Source organism: Rhincodon typus, chromosome 2 (assembly GCF_021869965.1).
Source record: "Rhincodon typus isolate 14 chromosome 2, sRhiTyp1.1, whole genome shotgun sequence".
Taxonomy (NCBI): domain Eukaryota; kingdom Metazoa; phylum Chordata; class Chondrichthyes; order Orectolobiformes; family Rhincodontidae; genus Rhincodon; species Rhincodon typus.
Genome location: NC_063333.1, coordinates 127,818,097 through 127,837,765, shown reverse-complemented (window position 1 = coordinate 127,837,765; position 19,669 = coordinate 127,818,097). Strand labels below are relative to the sequence as shown.

The 19,669-nt window shown below is 41.8% G+C and overlaps 1 protein-coding gene across 1 annotated transcript in view; it reads left to right on the top strand.

Annotated features, from left to right (window-relative positions):
- LOC109928015 (genetic suppressor element 1-like) overlaps positions 1 to 19,669 on the top strand; it is a 220,874-nt gene that overhangs the window by 102,778 nt on the left and 98,427 nt on the right. Inside the window, exon 3 of the mRNA XM_048608961.1 lies at positions 15,025 to 15,243. Coding sequence (XP_048464918.1) covers positions 15,025 to 15,243 — 219 coding nt within the window. The remainder of the gene's footprint in view (positions 1 to 15,024; positions 15,244 to 19,669) is intronic.

The window sequence follows — 19,669 nt, the reverse complement described above, 5'->3', positions numbered from 1 at the left end:
ACAAAGTGATAGATTGAATGCTGCATAAAATCTTAGCAGATCAACCAGACTGCGATTGACAACTGCACTGGCATGAACAGTTCATACAAAGGATTAATTTTAGATGATTGGAGGGTACAGTTACATCAAATGATCTATGGTAATCCCAAATTACCCTTTCTCATGGACTATGATCCCCCCCTTCAACCCCCGACCTAGAGGGGACCATAATTAGTTCTGTTTTTTTCTGTGCATTTGAGTGACTTATGCGCAGGGAAAATGGCTGTCATCAAGCCTGAGGTCTTTCAGAGCTCTAAGACATTGTATAAGACTACCCAAGATAGAATGAATTATGAAAAAGAGGGCCTTGAGGAATGGAAAGATCCTGGGAGGGTAATAGGCCATGTGGATAAGGTATAGGTCATCCAACATGGCAACCAGTAATTAAGGTTCATTACTTATGGTTAATCAGGATTTATCATAAGCTATCAGAATTTGAGCAGCTGATGGAAGGCAATCTTCTATCTCATGCTGATGTGTTTTGTGATGAAAGTCCTGAGGAACAGAATATTGTAGGTGTGATACTGGATGGTAGTGGGCTGAGTGATCATGATGCACAGGACAGGGCTATCACATCCAGAGGCCAGTTGTGTACTAGAGTGATATATGATTCAGAAAAGTTCAGTGGATGCCTGGACATGACTATTGTGGGACATGCAGGAAAAGATGCTGGTGAGTTTAAACATGGGTTAAAAACAATCAAGGAGATGGCCAAGAAGTGAGATCCACGGATTAGTAGAATGAGGTAAAAGAATATGAACAAAGAAAACACGTCTGTAATAGTAGGCCTCAGAGGGACCATTGTGTTAGAAAACAATTACTTGCTGGAGAAATACTCTCCAGTCGCACAAAGGAGAGACCGTATAGAAATGTGTGTGTGTGCACGTATGCACATGTGTGTGTGCGCGCGCGCGCGTGTGTGTGTATGTGTGTGTGGGGTGGGGGGGGTGTAGTGGGATGGGGGGTGTTTTGGTAGGCAGGGGGGTTGTTGGTTACTGATTCACAGGGCATCCCATTAATTAGCCTGGAAACAGGTTGACTGTCCAGTTAAGGAGAACAGGGGCAGCTCTTTCAACTTGAGAGCCAGTCAGATGTCTTCCAACTTAAACTGAGCAGCTGGGGGTAATGGAAGGCAAGTAAGGGAGAGGGCACTTTAAAATGGAAACACCTTCTCTCCAGCTTTAGAAATTTTTATATTAAAGTTGGGAGGACCTCTCTACAGGGTGACCTGTGGCTGCTTCTGAACCTAAGCTGCTAGGGAGGGCCTCAAAGCCTCACTGGAGTGTTGGCTTTCCGTCAAGCCACTGGGTGTTTGCTTCAAGGCACCTACATTGACACCGACAACTGCAGCAACCTGAAGGTTGACGGGTAATCTCCAGTTGGACTGATTTAATTGGCCATACAACCCTATCAACTCCTGATATCAGCTCAACAAAAGGTCCTGGAGGTATGGATATTTTAGCTGCTGTCTGCCTGGAAATCCCCTTTGACTCTAATCTAAGTGTAGTGATTGTCATGAGGTCAGCCAGGCGAACCTCATGGAATATGAGTTCCCTGATGGGGCTGTTAATCTGGTCCAATCAGGGAGCCCTGGCTGACAGATAAGAACAGGAGTGGCAGAGATACTGTTCACTCTAAGAGCTGGCTCTGAGGGAGCTGGATCAGTGTCAAGGACCCTCCATGTGCGAATGAAGGGTGACTTGGTGACGGGATACCAGCTTCTGTGGAGTTTTTTCACTAAGGACTAGCAACTTGAAAGCTTCTCCTCAGCCCAAAGCAGCAGAAAGCGAATTAGTTGTGCGGACAAGTAATCTGATCTGCCTTTCATGCCTCACATTTCATCTTTATCAGTAAGGATTATTGAAGGTCAAACATCATCAATTAGTTTCTTTGCCTAACCAACCTTGGTACGGAGTGACTGGAAGATGAATTTTTTTAAATGGAGGTGGAACACATGAAGAAGCAGATACAAGTGAATTGTGACATTTTCAACTTCCATGAAGAATCCGTGCTTTCACCTCAATGTGCAGAGAGATTGGAGGTTTTAAAGGAGATCTGAATATAATTTGGCTCGTCCGACAGCCCGATTTAAAAACTCTGCCTCACAACATCCTTGTTGATGCTGTTGTGACCTGAACAGGTCCAGTCACTTTTGCAGGCAGAATGAGTGTTGAACATTTGGAGAATGTTTAAAGCCACTGATACCCAGCACGTATAATCAATCTCACTGCTTTGTACTTCTGCTTCTGAGCAGGCGCCTGAGAAGACGCTGTGTTTCTCGAGAATGTTACCGCAGCAAGAATAAGTCTTCCTCACAGTTTCGTAGGAAATTAAACGGGAGACAGTGGCGTACTTTTAATGTCACTAGAATAGCAAGCCAGATGCTCAGGTTATTATTCTGGGGACATGAGTTTGAATGCCACAATGGTAGATGGTGAAATTTGAATTAAATTTTAAAAAATGTGGAATTAATGGCAACTATGTCGATTGTTGTAATCTATCTGGCTGACATACATCCTTCAGGAAAGGAGACCTGCCCCCTATCTGGTCCAGCCTCCATGTGACTCCAGACTTGTAGCAATGTGGTTGACTCTTAGTGGCTGCAGGATCAGGTCAGAGGATGGAAATTCTGCAGTGAGAAACTGATCTCCCATCTCCCCAATACCAACCCACCAAGTACAAATCATGAGTGTGATGGAATTCTCTCCACTTGGCTGGATACGTGTAGCTCCAATAATACACATGATGCCATTTAGGACAAATTGCCACATGTCTGATACCCCATCCACCACCTACAAAATTGACTCCCTCCATCACCAATGCACAGTAGCAGTTATGTGTACCCTCTACGAGATGAATTGCAGTAATTCGCCAAGGCACCTCTGAAAGCACTTCCAAACTCATGACCTCCAGCCTGTAGTTCAGAACACCACCATCTGTGAATTCCCCTTCAAGGCACCGCCATTCTGATTTGGAACTATGTCACCATTCCTTCACTGTCACTGGGTCAAAATCCTGGAACTCCCTCCCTACCAGCAACGTAGGGCTCCCTACACCACAAGGCCTGCCACAGTTGAAAAAAGCAGCTCACCACCACTTTCCCTACAGCAATTAGGGATGGGACTGAATGTTGGCCAAACTAGCAATGCTCAGATCCAAGAAACAATTTAAAAACAACGTTATTATGTCTCAGAGAAGACTGGTCATTGTGATAACTTTCAGGCACCCGAAGAGTTGAAAACCAAACTTCAAGCATGAACTAGCTTGCCATTGCTGTCAATCTGCTGCATCATTTAGATCTCTGTTGTTTGGAGATGCTATGAAGCAATGCTGCTGTTTGACTTGGTAGTTCTATTTCCTGTCCTTGGAGACTTTAATCTGGTCACAAAAGATCACAAGGACTGCCTAGAAGCTGCCTCGCATCTGTAGATTCACTTTGCAAAGACGCCTAAAAGAAATGTCAGGGATGGACTTAGTAATTTGCTGCACGTTAGAGATTTGTTGCTTTTTCACCACATAGCTTATCTTTTAGCTGCTTTTAATGAGAAAATAATATCCAAGCATTAATGAGGCTGTGACTCATTTAGCCACATTCTTAACCATTAGCTTTTTCTTTGGCACGGCTGGTACTTAGAGATGCCAAAACCTCCACACTTGGCCATGCTCAATCTCCAGGACACTGCGTGCTCAACCTTGGGGAAAAATCATAGGATGTTAAAAACATATTTTTTTATTTGTCATTTTCTTTGAATATTTGTTCTTACCACCTATTTAGTGGTGACTATGTTAGGTATAAGAGAGGAGCCTGGATTAGTTGAACCCGAGTTAATGTTTAAAATGCATACGAGGATAGGTTGGACAGACTGCTCTTGTCTCCACTAGATTCAAGAAAACTAACGGATGACTTGATTGGAGCACATAAGATCCTGATTGGTCTTGACAGGGCAGACACGGAAAGGATATTTCCTCTTGTTGCTGAATCCAGAACTGGGGGCCACTCTGTAAAAATAATGGGTTGCTCTTTTCCGACAGAGATGAATTTTGCTTTTCTCTCTGAAGTTGTACAACTTCAGAACTGTTTGTCTCAGAAGGTGGCTAAGGTAGGATCATTGAATGCTTTTGATGTGGAGCTAAACAGATTTTAATTAGGGAAGGGAATCAAAGGTTATTGGGGTAGATGGGAATGTGGGATTCAAAACACAAACTGAATGGTGGAATGGTCTAGAGGGACAGAATGGCCTACTTCCGTCTCTGTATGTGTGTAAAATTATTTCATTGGAGTAAAGTGCTTTGAAACTTCCTGAGACCATGACATGCCTAGTGTAAATTCAAGGCCTTTCTGCTTTTCCCATGGCTTGTCTTTGCTTCTGTGCATGACTGCCTTTGCCTTTGTATAATTAGTAACACTGGCTTTGAGTGTTCCCCACATGGACAATCTCAGGTACAAAATACCAAAGCATGATGTTGGTAAAAAGAAAACAATCTTAAATATACACGTTTTGAGAGCTAGCGGAGCCTTACTTTGCCTCATTAATTAATGTTTGAACAAATGAGTGAATGATCTGTGGCCCAAAGCAAACACATTCCATATGAAGGTATTTCACTGAAATAATTGGAAAGTCATATGTGGTACATGGCTAGTAAACTTTGGTAGCAGTCTTTTTGGCCTCTGAAGGAGTTGAGACCACTTCCTGTATCACCAAAGCTTACCTTATAGACTTGTTTTTTTTTAATTTATTCATTCATGGGATGAGGGCATTGCTGGCTAGGCAGCATTTATTGCCCAGAGAGCAGTTGAGAGTCAACCACATGGTTGTGGGTCTGGAGTCACATGTAGGCCAGGCCAGGTAAGGATGGCAGTTTCCTTCCCTAAAGGACATTGGTGAACCAGTTGGGTTTTTCCTGACAATCGACAATGGATTCACGGTCATCATTAGATTCTCGATTCCAGATATTTTATGGAATTCAAATTCCACCATCTGCCGTGGCGGGATTTGAACCTGGGTCCCCAGAACATTTTCCTGGGTCTCTGGATTAACAGTCTAGCGATAATATCACTAGGCCATCCCCTCCCCACAAGGCAAGCTTTAACGTTTTATCAAAATTTCTTGCATCCAAATTTGAGTAATTAAGTTATGTTCAAGCTTCCATCGTCACCTCCACTATGCTTGGGCTGTGTTTTTCCAAACATTCTTGTTTCTGTTGATAAGTCATCTCCAACAGGAAAAGTCGTTGGAAGTGATGATCATGAGCTAATATTGATGCCGTAGTCTGTTTAGTGAGACAGGCTGCAGATCCGTGCAATTGTTCAAAAGCTTCTGAGTTGTTTTTCAGTGTCGTAACTGGTTTGAGCAATGAGAATTGCATTATAGAGTCATACAGCACGGAAACAGACCCTTCACTCCCAACTTGTCCATGCTGACCAGATATCCTAAATATTAAATAAAAACCGAAAGAACTGCGGATGCTGTAAATCAGGAGCAAAAGCAAAAAACAAAAACAAAAACAGCAACTTTGTTTTTGATCCTAAATATTAATCTAGCCCCATTTGCCAGCATTAAGCCCATATCCCTCTAAACTCTTCCTAATCATGTACCCATTCATATACCTTTTGAATGTTGTAATTGTACCAGCCTCCACCACTTCCTCTGGCAGCTCGTTCCATACACGCACCACCCTCTGTGTGAAAAGGTTGCCCCTTAGGCCCTTTCTAAATCTTTCCCCTTTCACTTTAAACCTATACCCTCTAGTTTTGAGCCCCCCTACCCTGGGAAAATGACCTTGGCTATTCATCCTATCCATGCCCCTCACGATTTTATAAACCTCTATAAGGTCACCCCTCAGCCTCCAACGGTCCAGGGAACATAGCCCCAGCCTATCCAACCTGTCCTTAACAGCTGAAATCCTCCAACCCTGGCAACATCCTTGTACATTATCTCTGCACCCTTTCAAATTTCACCACATCTTTCCTATGGCGGGGAGATCAGAATTGAGCAGATGCAGTATTGCTATCTCCTATGCAATACACAGTAGCATAATGGAATAACTAACACACCTGCAGCAATAGTTTTAACATATGTGAGGGCTTTTGCAAAATCAGCAAAGTATTTGTTTGAATATGGAACTAATGCACAAGCAAAAGGCAACTACATTAACCTGAATCTTATTTCCATTGCTCCTGGTTTTGAAAAAGCAACTTCATTGACTATTCATTGTATCATGATAACATTATTGAAAAGCTGTGCTAAAATGTTTTTACTTGTGATTTGTCAGCATTTGCTGTACGAATCGGCTTATTCCAAAGTCAGTGTCAAACTATATTGAGCAAGACACCTGCAAAGTACTGCTAGAGATCTGAAATTAAGACAAAAAGCGCTGGAGAAACTCAGCAGGTCTGGCAGCATCCATGGATCGATGAAGAGTCTTCCGAAGAAGAGTCTTCCGAAGAAGAGTCATATTGAACACAAAATGTTCACTGTGTTCCTCTCTCCACAGATATTGCCAGACCTCCTGAGTTTCTTTAACACTTATGTTTACATTGACAGAAAAATATGGCAATTAGATAGAAGGAGGATTTTGCAAAAGAGTGGGTGATACGTTTGGGCCCTGTCTGCTTCTGCTAGCCTCTGATAACATCCTGTAGTTTATGTGAAACTGATATTTCTCAGATATTCATCTTCATTCACCTCCCCTTATGATGATTAGATCCTGCATTGGGCTAGATCAGTTAATAAACTAAATCCTGACAAACTGGAGGTGTCAAAACTCACTAGTGTAGCTGCTACTTTCAACATTACTAGCAAGGTGTCTGTTTTGATGGATTGAGTTAGTGTAACAACATTGTGTTACATATACATAAATGTCAAAAGGAAACAGACACCATGCTTCACTTATTCTATCCAACTGCAGGAGATTCATATTAGTTTCACAGCTTTGCAAATCTTCTTAGTAAAAGAACATTTTCAGAGGCAAGTATTTCTGTGGGTGGAATTTTACTCTCCACCCCACCTCCCATCCGTAGCATTTGGCGAACAGAAGGGCATAAAATTACATGGTATGACGATGTCAATGTGCCCATGGCATCTGTTCCCCCCGACCCCCTCACTGCCAATGTTTTGGGGCCAGTAGGTTAAAATTAAGGCTCTGTTTTGGATTAGCGGGAAATGGTGTACCTCCTACTTGAACAACAAGGGCCTAAACCCCTTCACACCCACCCTCACCATTATCCCTTCACTGAAGTCTGCCTGACTGCTTGTGAGGGTGGTCTCCTTCCATTTCATCTTCTTCTTCCAGACACAGTCCCAGATACAGAAGGTTATCACCTGTTTCAACTCTAAGCAATTCATTGGTGTGAATTCATCACCTTCCGAGTTCTTCTCCTCTCCTATTCTACCCTCGCTTTCCATTCTGCTCATCAGTGTCTTTGAAAGTATTCAATGATGCAATAAGACTATAAGAAACAGGAGCAGGAGGACGCTGTTCAGCTATTGAGTCCGTCTCACCAATCAATAAGATCAGGGCTGATCTGATTGTGCCCTTAACTCCACTTTGCCATTTGCGACCCTCACTCACAACCATCTCTTGCACATAACCTTGGATTCCGATATAAATCAAAACTCTCATCCTCGAATATATTCAATGACCCACCCTTCACTGCTCTCTGGGGAAAAGAAGTCCAAAGACCAAATGACCCTCAGAGAGAATAAATTCCTCCTAATCTCACTTTTAAATGGGAGACCCCTACTTTAAAACATTGTCTTTCATTCTCCCCCCCCCCCCCCAAGTTCTAGAATCCCCCATGAAGGGAAGCAGCAACAACCCTTTTGTTCTCCCTCAGAATCTTGCATGTTTCAGTAAGGTCACCTCTAATTCTTGAACACTTGATGAACACGGGGCCCAACCTATTCGACCCTTCCTGAAAAGGCAACCCCTTCATCCTATGAATCAGTTTAGTGAACCTTCTCTTAACTGCTTCAAATGTAAATAAGTAAATAAGCTGCTTAAGTAAGGAGGCCAAAACTGACGTTACAATCCCTGTGACCAAAAACTTCTCATAAAAATAGAATCCCCATGACACCAAAAACAAAAGAACCATTGGACAAGATTCCACTTTTTAAAAACTTGTATTGTAACAAACCAACTTTCAACCATTAGTTAGCCAGCAAAGGATATTGCAAATAATAAGTTAGGTTTCATTTTAGTAGTTGCTTCGGTCATTTTATGTCTAATGTAATCACAGCCACTTTCTTCCTCTACAAATATGCTATTATGCGCCATCTCACAGTCTTCCCAATTGGGCCTTTATTATGTAAGATTTCTCACTTCTCACTAAATTATTTATTTGATGAAACAAATATCAAGATGGCCTTACCCCACTTCTTCCTTCAGTGTCTTATTTACACCTGAGGTAACCAACTCAGACTGGACTGTGTAGCTACAGGTTGGACATTTTCTAAATGTGAAAGCATGCTTCAAGTTACTGTACCTTTTAACCAGTGTTGTCCTAGAACTGCCCGTAGGAAGGGTGGCATGGAAAACACCTTAAGTCACCTGATTAGGATGTGAGAAATTGTAACTCAGGAGTATTTCCAGGCACAGCTGAATTACAATGTCCTTTCCTTTTAAATATTCCTTTCATTCCATAGACTTGTCTCCTGGTAGCACGTTAAGTGCATCCTTCAAATAAATTCTGCCACCCCTGCAAATTGCTGCTGAGTACGAAGTGTTATATTGCTTGTGTGAATTATTGATGACTTTCTCACAGCTTTGAAATACAGATCTTTCAAATAGTGTAATTATCAATCAGGTTCATTGAATTAAAGTGTGTATGCTGTTCTAAAGAACACGCATTTGATCATGATAACACAATGGGTGCTTCCATATCAAGTGATTTTGTACAATAATGGGAGAGTGCAAGCATATCCCGCCCTATGACAAAGGTCAAGACCCAAAAAAAGGCATCTTCGAATAAGATATGTTTGTAACAAGGTTTGACAGTATCAGCAATAAATGGAGGTGCTACTTACAAAGCTGTTCCTGAATTGTTAAGATGGCCGGCCGCAATCATTTCCCTGACTAACAGATTTCTTCCACAGTTAAAAATGCACAACTGGCCATTTGAGACAAACTGCATTTCCTTCTGCAAATTCCCCCACAGATGGTAGGAGTATACTTAACTTGACAAGTTCTGGGAAACCACACATCAAACACACACATCAAATGCTAATCCTATTGCTGCATGTGAGCTGTGCTGTGCTGTGCAGGGTTTTTCTGCTCTCCCATACTATTTTGCTTTACCTCTCCATTCAGAGTTCTGTAAGTTAGCTGTGACAGACGTTAGAATACTAAATGTTTTGGTCACTAAACCAGCTAGCCCAGACTTTTTAACCTTCATGAGTGACTGTGAAGACTTTATGAATCAGCTATGATTTAATGAAGCTATAAAAAGTAAAGACTGAAATTGGGTTACGGAGAGCAAATACAGCTGTTCCATGTGATGGGCAGTATACCAGGGCTATATGATGTAGCTGTGGCTCAGTTTGTAGCACAATCACCTCTGAATCATCAGTTCAGGGTTCAAGTCTCATTGAAGTGCTGCATGGAGGGAGCAGTGTACTGCTAGAGATATGTGGTTTGGCTGAGAGGTTAAATCAAGGTCTTGTTTTGCTTCATGTCAAAGAGCATAAGGCTTCAGTTTGAAGAAGAGCAGAGAGTTTGCCCCTATTGTCTTGGTCAATACTTATCACTGAATGAATGTCACAAAACACAGACTATCTATCAATCTTATTGTTACTTCATTTATAAATGTTGGCAGAATACGAATGTTAGATGATAATGCCAACAGAAACCGGCAGGAATTCTGATAGCTCATGTTATCTTGCCAGTCTAATCTCTTCCAACTTTGCATAGAACAAGAGGTGCATTCCCCTACGTACAACAACACTCTGAACAAGAGGTAGGGCCCAGAGCCCATTGTGGCCACTTTCAGCCCCCAAATTTTGCCCCATCTCCTACAGGAAAGACCTCACAATTACAGACATCCTAACATTAATTCGTAAAGGAATTTCATAACAAAGGGCTGAATTTCTGCCTGTGAATTTCTGCCACAGAGGCAGGAGGCAGAGGCTGGGTTTTATTTTTGCATGTCAGGGGTTGATTAATATGGAGATAGGTTTCCTGTTTGCTTTGAGCCAGTTGGAATGGGAAGGAGGTATGACGATCATTACTGAGGCAGCTGGTTGTTCTGAGGAAAAGCTGCGTTGATTGTGCCAAAACCTAGCACTGCACTAGAGCGAAGCGAGATGTTGCAGGAGAGCCAAAATCAGGCATAAAGTGTTGTCCTTCACTTCACCGATGTCGCTCTAGATCTAATGTTAGATACCACGAAAATGAGGAAGAAGGTTCTCTTCCCAAATGATGGCAGTTGTAGACCGTCTCTGGCCAGTATTATTTTCCACTTTCTCCTCTTCCTCCTCCTTTCTCACTTCCTTTTCCTCTCGCAAAGAGCTGTCCTCTTCCACAGGCCTCACTATCCTCAAGGTCAGCATCTTTCTGGGAAACTATGTTATGGAGAGCATTGAGAGCACCACATTGGCCAAGTCCCTTGCAGGCGGGTGTACCTAACCATTTCAAACACTAAAAATGCACCTTCCAAAGCCTATAGGCCTTCTCAATGATTGAGTGAGCAGGCGGCATTGGTCGTACAGTGAAGTTTCGCCGTTCTCAGAGGAAGTTGCAATCAATGACTTTTGCAAAAAGGTATGCAATGTCTGTGCAGTGTGTATTTTCACTCAAGGAAGTACGTTTATTCCTTTCTTCAAAACTACAGATAAACAAACGTTAGATTCGCAGTGGGCAAAAAAATTCACAGTAAGCAATGGGTTGTTAAACAAATTTGAGAATGGCAGACATGTGGACTTTACTCTTCCTCTGTCTGGGGCACCCATAATGGAATGATTAGCCATTTCTTCTGGGGATATCCCTTGTCTCCAAGGGTTCATTTGTACAGCATTGATTGGTGGAGGACAAAAGCGTCCTGGCAACTGCCAGGAAAGTGAGTGCACAGATGGAGGAAACTCTTGTTATGGTTGCTAATCAGTTCGACATTGAAGGAGTAAAAACCATTGAGGTTCACTGTATCTCACTGACTGCTCACAGGGGGCCTTGATGGCAATACGGGCACAGTCAATGATGTTCAGTGATGACAACAATGCCCATTCCCTCTTTTCCTGTGAGGCCAGGTTCGTTGTGAAATGAATGTACTGTGCAGCTCTGAAGAACAGGCTTCAGTGAAATGCATTGGCGTGCCACAATTTCTGAGGTGATACCAAGTTGAGCCTTGGAAGGCGGCATGTCGGCTGGGACCCACCCCTGCGTCCATTCACGCTCAAGGGTCACCCTGAAAATTCAGTCCTGAATGGTGGTGCATAGCTCAATGTTTACACCCTCAGCAATGAGACAGAAGATTGTAGTATCTCACCCTACTTCAGAGATTCATGCACAGACTCCAGTCTGGCATGTCTGATGCTGCACTGAGAAGGTGCTGCATTTGGTCGGAGGTACTATCTTTTGGATGAGACTGAATAAATATCTTTGTGCATTGTACCTTGCTGTATTCGTGTGACCTCTGATACCATGATATTTGCATAACAGCTTTAATATTGTAACAATTTTACATATTACATAGAACAAAGATGAAAATAAAGCCCATTTATGCTTCTGAATCCCACAACAGTATTTATAAGTGCAGGGAAGTTTACCCTGCTGTCCTGAATAAAACTTAACTCATGATTCAACAAAACAAGAACAGATAAAAACAGAGATAGCAAGAACTGTAGATGCTGGAGTCAGAGATAACAAAGTGTGGAGCTGGAGGAACACAGCAGACCAAGCAGCATCAGAGGAGCAGGAAAGTTGATGTTTCGGTTTGGGACCCTTCTTCGTGTTCTTCTGATGCTGCCTGGTCTGCTGTGTTCCTCCAGCTCCACACAGATAAAAACAGGAACTGCTGGAAACATTCAGTGGGTCTGGCAGCTTCTGTGAAGAAAGGAGCGGAGTCAAATGGTTCAATTTTCAGATCCTACCAGGGACAGAACTAGAGGCAGAAGAAGCTCGAAAATACTGCACTTACAGAGGGAAGGAGCTGTAGATTTATACAGCATTTTGTGCAGAAAATAGTGCTTCCTAATTTTGCATCACGGTCTAACATTAGTTTTATTTAATTGGTTATAATGATCTCCCATTCTCATACAGTTGCTGTAAAACATAGGTTTTGTTTTATAGAATGTTCACAAGTAATTATCCGCACTTACGAAAATTGCTTGTGACCAAATCAAATAAATCTGTCTTGAAAGGGTGCTTGTGAAATATTTCCCAACAAAATGAACCAGCCTCCTGCAGGCAGAGATTAAAGACATCATCCCACTCTCGTGTAAATTCTACAGACAAATATTTAACTGACAGACAGAGAGCTTTGATTGGCTGGGTCAATATTCTGGAATTTTCCACCTATCAATCATTGTGAGAGTACCATTCTCACAGGACCGGAGCAGTTCAATTAGAAGGCCAAGCACAGCCCTAGGACATCACCACAGGGGTTCATTAGGGCAGTGACCTCAGCCCAACCACATTTTAACTGTTTTATCAACAACATTTCCTCCATCATAAGGTCAGAGGTAGGGACATCTGCTGACAAATGCACAATTTTCAGCACCGCTAGCGACTTCTCAGACAGTGAAGCAGTCCATGTCCCTGTGCAGCAGACCAGACAATATTAATACATTGGGCTGACAAATGTTTAATAAAATTCAGGCTAATAACGTTTGTTAGTATCTCCACAAGAGAGAATTTATCCAACTACTTTTGGCATTGAATGACATTATCACTGATTCCTCCACTTCCAGCATCCCAGGGAGTTAGATTGACCAGACACTGAACTGGACCAGCCTTGAAAATATTGTGGCTACAAACGTAGGTTGAATGCTGTGTACATTGAGATGAGGGACCCATTTCCTGTCACACCGAAGCCCATACTCTATCAATGGGACACAAGTGTGATGGGATACTCTCCACCTTACAGGATGCGTTCAGCTTCAACAATACTGTGAAGGTCAGAACCATCCAGGCCAAAGCGACCCATTTGATGGATACGCTACCCCCCCCCACGTTAAACATTAATTCCCTTCACCACCTAGTCCACAGTGCAGCCACTGTGTACGTATCTGTAAAATGGACTGAGCATTTCACTTGTGGATCTTTGATAGTGCCTCCCAAACCCTTGAGCTTCCCAGACTGTGAGTTGGGGTCCCAAATAGGCTTGCGAGCTGAATGTTTGGTGTCCCAAGGTCAAAGGCAGCAATGGCCACCATGGAGTTCACATCAGGTTGTGATCCCACTCTAACAGGCTGTAACTCTCACAGCAACGCCCAACTTCAGTCCCTCAGAGGGGTCAGCACAATTTTCAAACTTTAATATTGGCGTCACAGTGAGAGAAGGTTTGGGAAGCACCAAATTACAACAGTGAAGACAGCACGCGCAAAGGAAAAATTCCCAATTCCAAGTCATCTAACATCCTGACTTGGACATATATTGTGGTTCCTTTACTGTCACTGGGGTCAAAATCTTGGAATCCCTGTACAACAGCACTGTGGGTGTACCTGCACCACACGGACTGTGATAGCTTAAGGTGAGAGCTGACCATCATATTAACAAGGACAGTTAGGGATGATCAATAAATGCTGGCCATGCCACTGATGGAGATATCTCATATAAAGAATAGATACAATTGTAAGAGAGGGTTTGCAAATATACCCTCCTGCTGGATGTAGTGCTGTGGTACCACCAGTGGCAAGAGTGTAAAATTTCAACAATACAAGTTTAGCTCAGCATTTTTCATTTGCAATGTGGACATAGTTATCTAAACAGAAGATTTTCTATAACTAAAGATATTTGCAACCTTGGCATTCAAACTCTGGCAGGAGCTGACTGACACAGGTTGGAATCATTTTGTTAAATTTAAGGCCGAATGCCTTTGTTTAAAATATAAATGCTCTTGCTGAGTTTACTAGTTTGAATATGCTGTACCACTTAAAAGAGATTAGCCATGTGGATGCTGTTTTACCAGGGAAGATGGTAATCCAGGAAAAATTAACAATGTGGTTTTGGCTGGGTTATGAAAATTGGAGAGTAAAGACATCTCAATCTACTCCTGCTTATCTTCAGAGGTTAGGAATCGGATTGAACACAATTTCAGCTGCAGAACTATGGTCTGGGGTAAATGTGAAGAGAAAACTTATTTTAAAAAAAACCTCAGTTAAAAAAGTAATCTCATCATTAATTTTTTTAAATTTGAGAGTCTCTTTAATTCGGGGCGATTGTAAAATGCTGACATCTCAAACTTTTCCAAATTTCCATGGCTTGGAATGAGAATTGAAAGCTTTTGAATCCAAAATGGTTTTCGGTGAAAGGGTTGAGCGAAGCCAACTGGCAAGGGCAAATCTGATCCCTGTTACATGTTCAAAGAATTGGAGAAAGCTTAAAAATAACAATAAATCTCCAATTGTGTAAGAATGATGCATTGGTGTCAGTTTTAAAAGACTTCAGAAAGCCCAAGGATTATTGCAGCCTTGAACTGTCATGTGACTCAGCGCTGGCTATATACAGTAAGCCATAAGGTGATTAAAGGAGTGAGGCATGAAGCGTGTCCTTTGTCTGCTAATCAGCTGTTCTAGCTCTGTAAGTGCTCGAAGGATTTCCTGAGCCTGCTTAAACATGATTAGCATGAAGCTGCTGTAAAACAGAACATTGTTAAAATTGGGCTGACACCACTGCAAAGTTTAAACTTGAGACGAGTGCTCCAGTTTGTAGAACTTTCCTCTTCATTGATACATCCAAGACGGAGAGAGGATGGGTCCCTGTTAAGTGTACAGGAGTAGGTTTCGTGAATGCTTTTTCAGAATCTAATGTCGCAATTGCCTCTACCCGCAGGCAGGAGCCATGAGCCAAAGTCATCATCCCTCAGCATGATCTCGGCAACACAGAGGACCACAGCAACGGTGAACCCCCTAACTCCTTCCTCACTGAACGGACCAGTTGTTACAAATGGGAGTCATTCATCTCATGGGACGGCGAATGCCCGAGGAGTTCATACAGCCAGCTTTGCTGCAGCCCTTAGAAAACTGGCCAAACAAGCAGAAGACCCAAGAGGTAAAGTTCAGTGATAATTAGCAATCTGTCAAAATCTCTCACCAGCATAAATTCACATAGACGTCCAAGTGTACTTCCATGGGACGATCGAGGTTACCTGGACTGTACTTCTTTGATGTTACTCAACCAGGACAGTTGCGCATTTGCATACCATCGTGCAAATGAATCAAATGGCAGAGATCTGGGCAAGTTGAAAGGTGGACGATGGGAGGTTTTGGTAATGGCAGTCAGATTCTGAGATGACCAAGGCATATTTATGGCTCTCAGTAGCAGAGTAAGTGAAGTGGAGTTGGAGGCACTGTATGGAATATCGGTAAGCATTGGACCAAAGAAAAGTAGCAAGGAGATCAGAAATAGGGTTGCTAGGGGGTTTCAGAGAAATACACTGTGAGCTTCTGGAGAACACTCAGAGAGGGAGCAATAACGTAGAGTGCTATTGCAGAGAAGTAGTTGCTGAGCTAAGAGAAGATCTAAGGCTGTCAGAAAGAAGAGGAAGAAGACAATCTGAGGCAGATAAGAGGTTGACCTCAATTTTGGAAACAAGATACACATCCCTTAAACCTAATTTGGCAGGAGAAGGTAGTAGGAAATTGCAACTTGTGACAGAGAAAAGAAGTTATGAATATTCAAAAAGTGATCAGTGGTTGTGACAGAAAGAATATTTAGTTATGCACATGAAGCATTCCTAGATGTACAGTGATATCACTGACAGAAATGAAGGGCTGAATGGCCTCTGTCTGTACTTTTCTACGGTTCCAAAGCCATTTAGTTCCTGCTACTATAGAAATTGCTTTTGTGGCCATTTCCGACAATGTTACATTTCCCTAAATCTATGGCGATATGAGATAAACTGAGTAGCGTCTGCGGTATCATGGGGAGAACAAGAAGGTAGGATCTTAGTCCACCCTAGCTGATTGAACGTTGTGCAGTTGGCACTAATCTGATCAACACCAGCTCTCCTGCCAACTGAGCCAACCAGCTCCCCAAGGTGTTCAAGTTGCTCTGGCAACTGTATAATCCAGAGCTATGAATAGTGGCGGTCTCCAATTTCATTTCCTTCATGTGTTTTTACTGTGTGGCATTATCATTTGTCTGAGGATCTACAAGTGGTTATGAGATTTTGTCCTCAGTGTAGATGTACCTTTCTGGCCATTAAGCCCTGGAGTAAGATTTGAACCAGGAGTTTCTGATCACTAGGGACACTACATTGCACCACAAAACTCAATAAATATGCATGGATCAATAAAATTCCTTTCATTGATTTCCATTTTTAAATCATCTGATCTTTTGGGTCTGATGGATTAATTAAATGTTATTTTCTCTGGATGTTGGTATTAAAGCCCTGAAATTCTGCGCTGTGTTGTATTGTAAATCTGGTCTTCACATTTGCATACATTTGGGACTGGATTATGTATGTTGTATAATGTTAACAACATGTTTACACAGCATGCTTGATGACACCATGATTGTTAGACACATATCTTGGGGCTTGATTTTCGGATTTAAGTCACTGGAGCATTGAAGAAAGCTCAGGGATTGAGAGGAGATTTGTTTCTAGCAAATTGTTCAGTAACGAGTTAACAAAATCGTTCTGATCAGATCAGACATCAGTGAAATAGGTTTGGGTGTGGAGATACATTTCTGTACAATTTCTTGGCTGCCAACGGTGAGCTATCTGGTATCAGATCATCAAATGTAGAATTCAAAGAGAGCCAAGAAATATTGCTGTAGGAGGATCAGCACTTAGTGGTACTGTTGTCATTGTACAAGCTTCTTTGTAATCTGCATGATGCATTAAATATACACTTGCCAGAACTTTTAAACTCCCACTGAGGCCCATTAAAATGATGTCTGTGAACTGTGTAAATAAATATGGGTTATCATTAGCTGTTTTTATTTTTAGCCCCTTGCACATTGTTTTCTACCAATGCTGTGAAAATAAAGACTGATTTTTACAAATCTTCAAATTTACTCATTTCACATTCCTCCCCATGTCACCACTGCCCACCCACACCCCCTCCCCAGCAATGCACACCAATATTTTCTGTCATTTATTTGAAATGCAGTGGAGTGATTTATTTGCGTGCATGACCCTTTTAAATTCTTTACACTGCTGTACATGACAGATAATTTAAAAGGGGCAACTCTTGTACGACTTGTTTGTGGGAACTTTTGGTTTGTCACATGACAGCTCTGCTGATAGTAAATATTGCCCCTCCCCCATCCAATTGTCTGCATTGTCTTATAATTCCATGCACCTAAAATCCATATTATTATAGTTAAATTAGTGTAAGACTCCCAGATGTCTAGTGTGGCAACTATATGGCACTTCTCTCAATGCATTTCACTGACTGCAACATGGCTTTGATGGTTGTCCCTGGAAATGGATGCTGACAGTTATCACACACTTTCATCAGAACAAATAAAATTGTTTGATTTTCCTCTCTCCCCTTCGACAAAAGTGTGCTCCTCCCCCCGCCACCATTGGAGTTCAGCACCTTTCTATAATACCACTGCCTAGATCAACTATTGGCCATATGGCAATTGTCATAAATATCTGATAGTTCACTGAAAATCGATGTTACAATCCACAAAATAGCTTGAAGACACAATTTAGGAGCGAGCTTTAGCAATTTGAGGTAATAAGAATTGCATCTTGTGTAAACAAAAATCAGAAGTACAGACATGAATGCAAACAGCAGATGGGAAGCAATTAAATGCATTTCGGATTCAGATAATCTGCATACAGAGGATAACCAAAGACTAATTGCGTTTTGGACAGATAGAGCACATTTGTGGAAAACATGATGGAACTTTGCACCTAAGAATGATGATAAAATGGAATAACACCCAACAATTTAAAGCTGATTCCCAATCTGTGGCTCTTTCTTTAGTGGTTGGGATGATCATAGGGTTTTCTTCCCCATATTTATTATTAAGTACCACTTTGGCCATTTAACTGCAGCAGGAGATGTTTTAAATCTTAAATGCACACATTAGAAACCGTGTGCGTATTCAGGACACTACTTATAATAATTGTATGTATGAACTATAGCGTAAGCACACCAGGTGGTGTAATCCTGCTTTAAATAAGAGTCTTTAAGAATTCACCAGGAGCTCAGGCAGCTTATATATTTAACTGCCTTCTTTTTCTCCTTCATTGTATTCTCTCTTTCTGTATCTCTATTTACCACAGACAGGTCATTTTCCAGAACCTGCACTGAAACATTGTTTTATACCGGTGTTAGGAACAAACAGATTTATAAGTAACTTGATATGAAATGCCCCAAAATTACTTTCTCACTAGGCAATCACAACTAACTGTTACGAGCCTTAAATGAATTTGCCAGAATCTGTGACTGTGTAGCTCTTGCACTTCAGCAATTCGCTGTAAAACTTACCAAGTTGACTCCCTTTGTTTTAATGGCGTAATCAATCAGCAAGAGGTCATTTTTCATTCTAGTCCTGTAATCGTAGCTGACACAGAGATGTGTTGTGCCATTGTTGAAAGCATAAAAAAACACAGTGCATTTATTCAAATGTAGCATGCCTCACTGTAAGTCTGCTCATGTGTGAGAGCATATAAATTTCCTTGAAATTGTCACATAAATCATATCTGCAGCTCAGTCTCATGGGCATGGTAGAAGCACTGATAAAAAGTCCAAAGAATGGAGTGTTCATTAAGTTTTTTTTCTCTTATCCATCATTACCCTGCATTTGTAACATGTCCTTCTGAGGAGGCTAAGTGCTCAGCTTGGTCTGATTTCTGCCTAGGTTTCTGCACACTTGGCCACTAGAAAAGATGTACAAGCAGCTATCCTCTAACCCTTACTACGTCTACCCTCCCCATTGTCACATATTGGGGCTTGTAAAGGCAAGTTGTCCGTATAGTAGGTGCAGACCTCACCCCAGCAAGATATGCCATCACCTGTCATATTTACTTCATTCCGGAGGCTGCTAAGGCAACATGTTTGCATTTATAAAGAATACTTAAGTCTTCACATTTCTACACAGCTTTGTGATCCCTGTAGAGACCACTCATTTGTAACAAGATATTTGAATTTCTAGTGACTGACTGAAAGGATCACACAACAAGATTTTAAGTTTTATTACTTTTACTAGAGTAAACGAACTAAAACCAACAATAGCCTCTGAACTGCAGAAAGGGAAATTCTCTGTTTAACTTTTAAAACGACCAACAATCCCATGCCATGTTATACATTACACTGTTCCTTAAGTGGGCACTTTATTCCCCCTGTGCCAGTCCAAAGTTATTCTCAGCTCTCATGGATTTGCTTCCTTTCTTTCTCAGGTAGGTTGCAATGAGGGTTACAATGGAGATTTTCTTTCCTCTGGCCCAAGCCAGGCAAATCTTCCAGTCTTCTTTAAATCCTCTGTGGTTTAAAGAGGCGTATTTTGCCCTGGT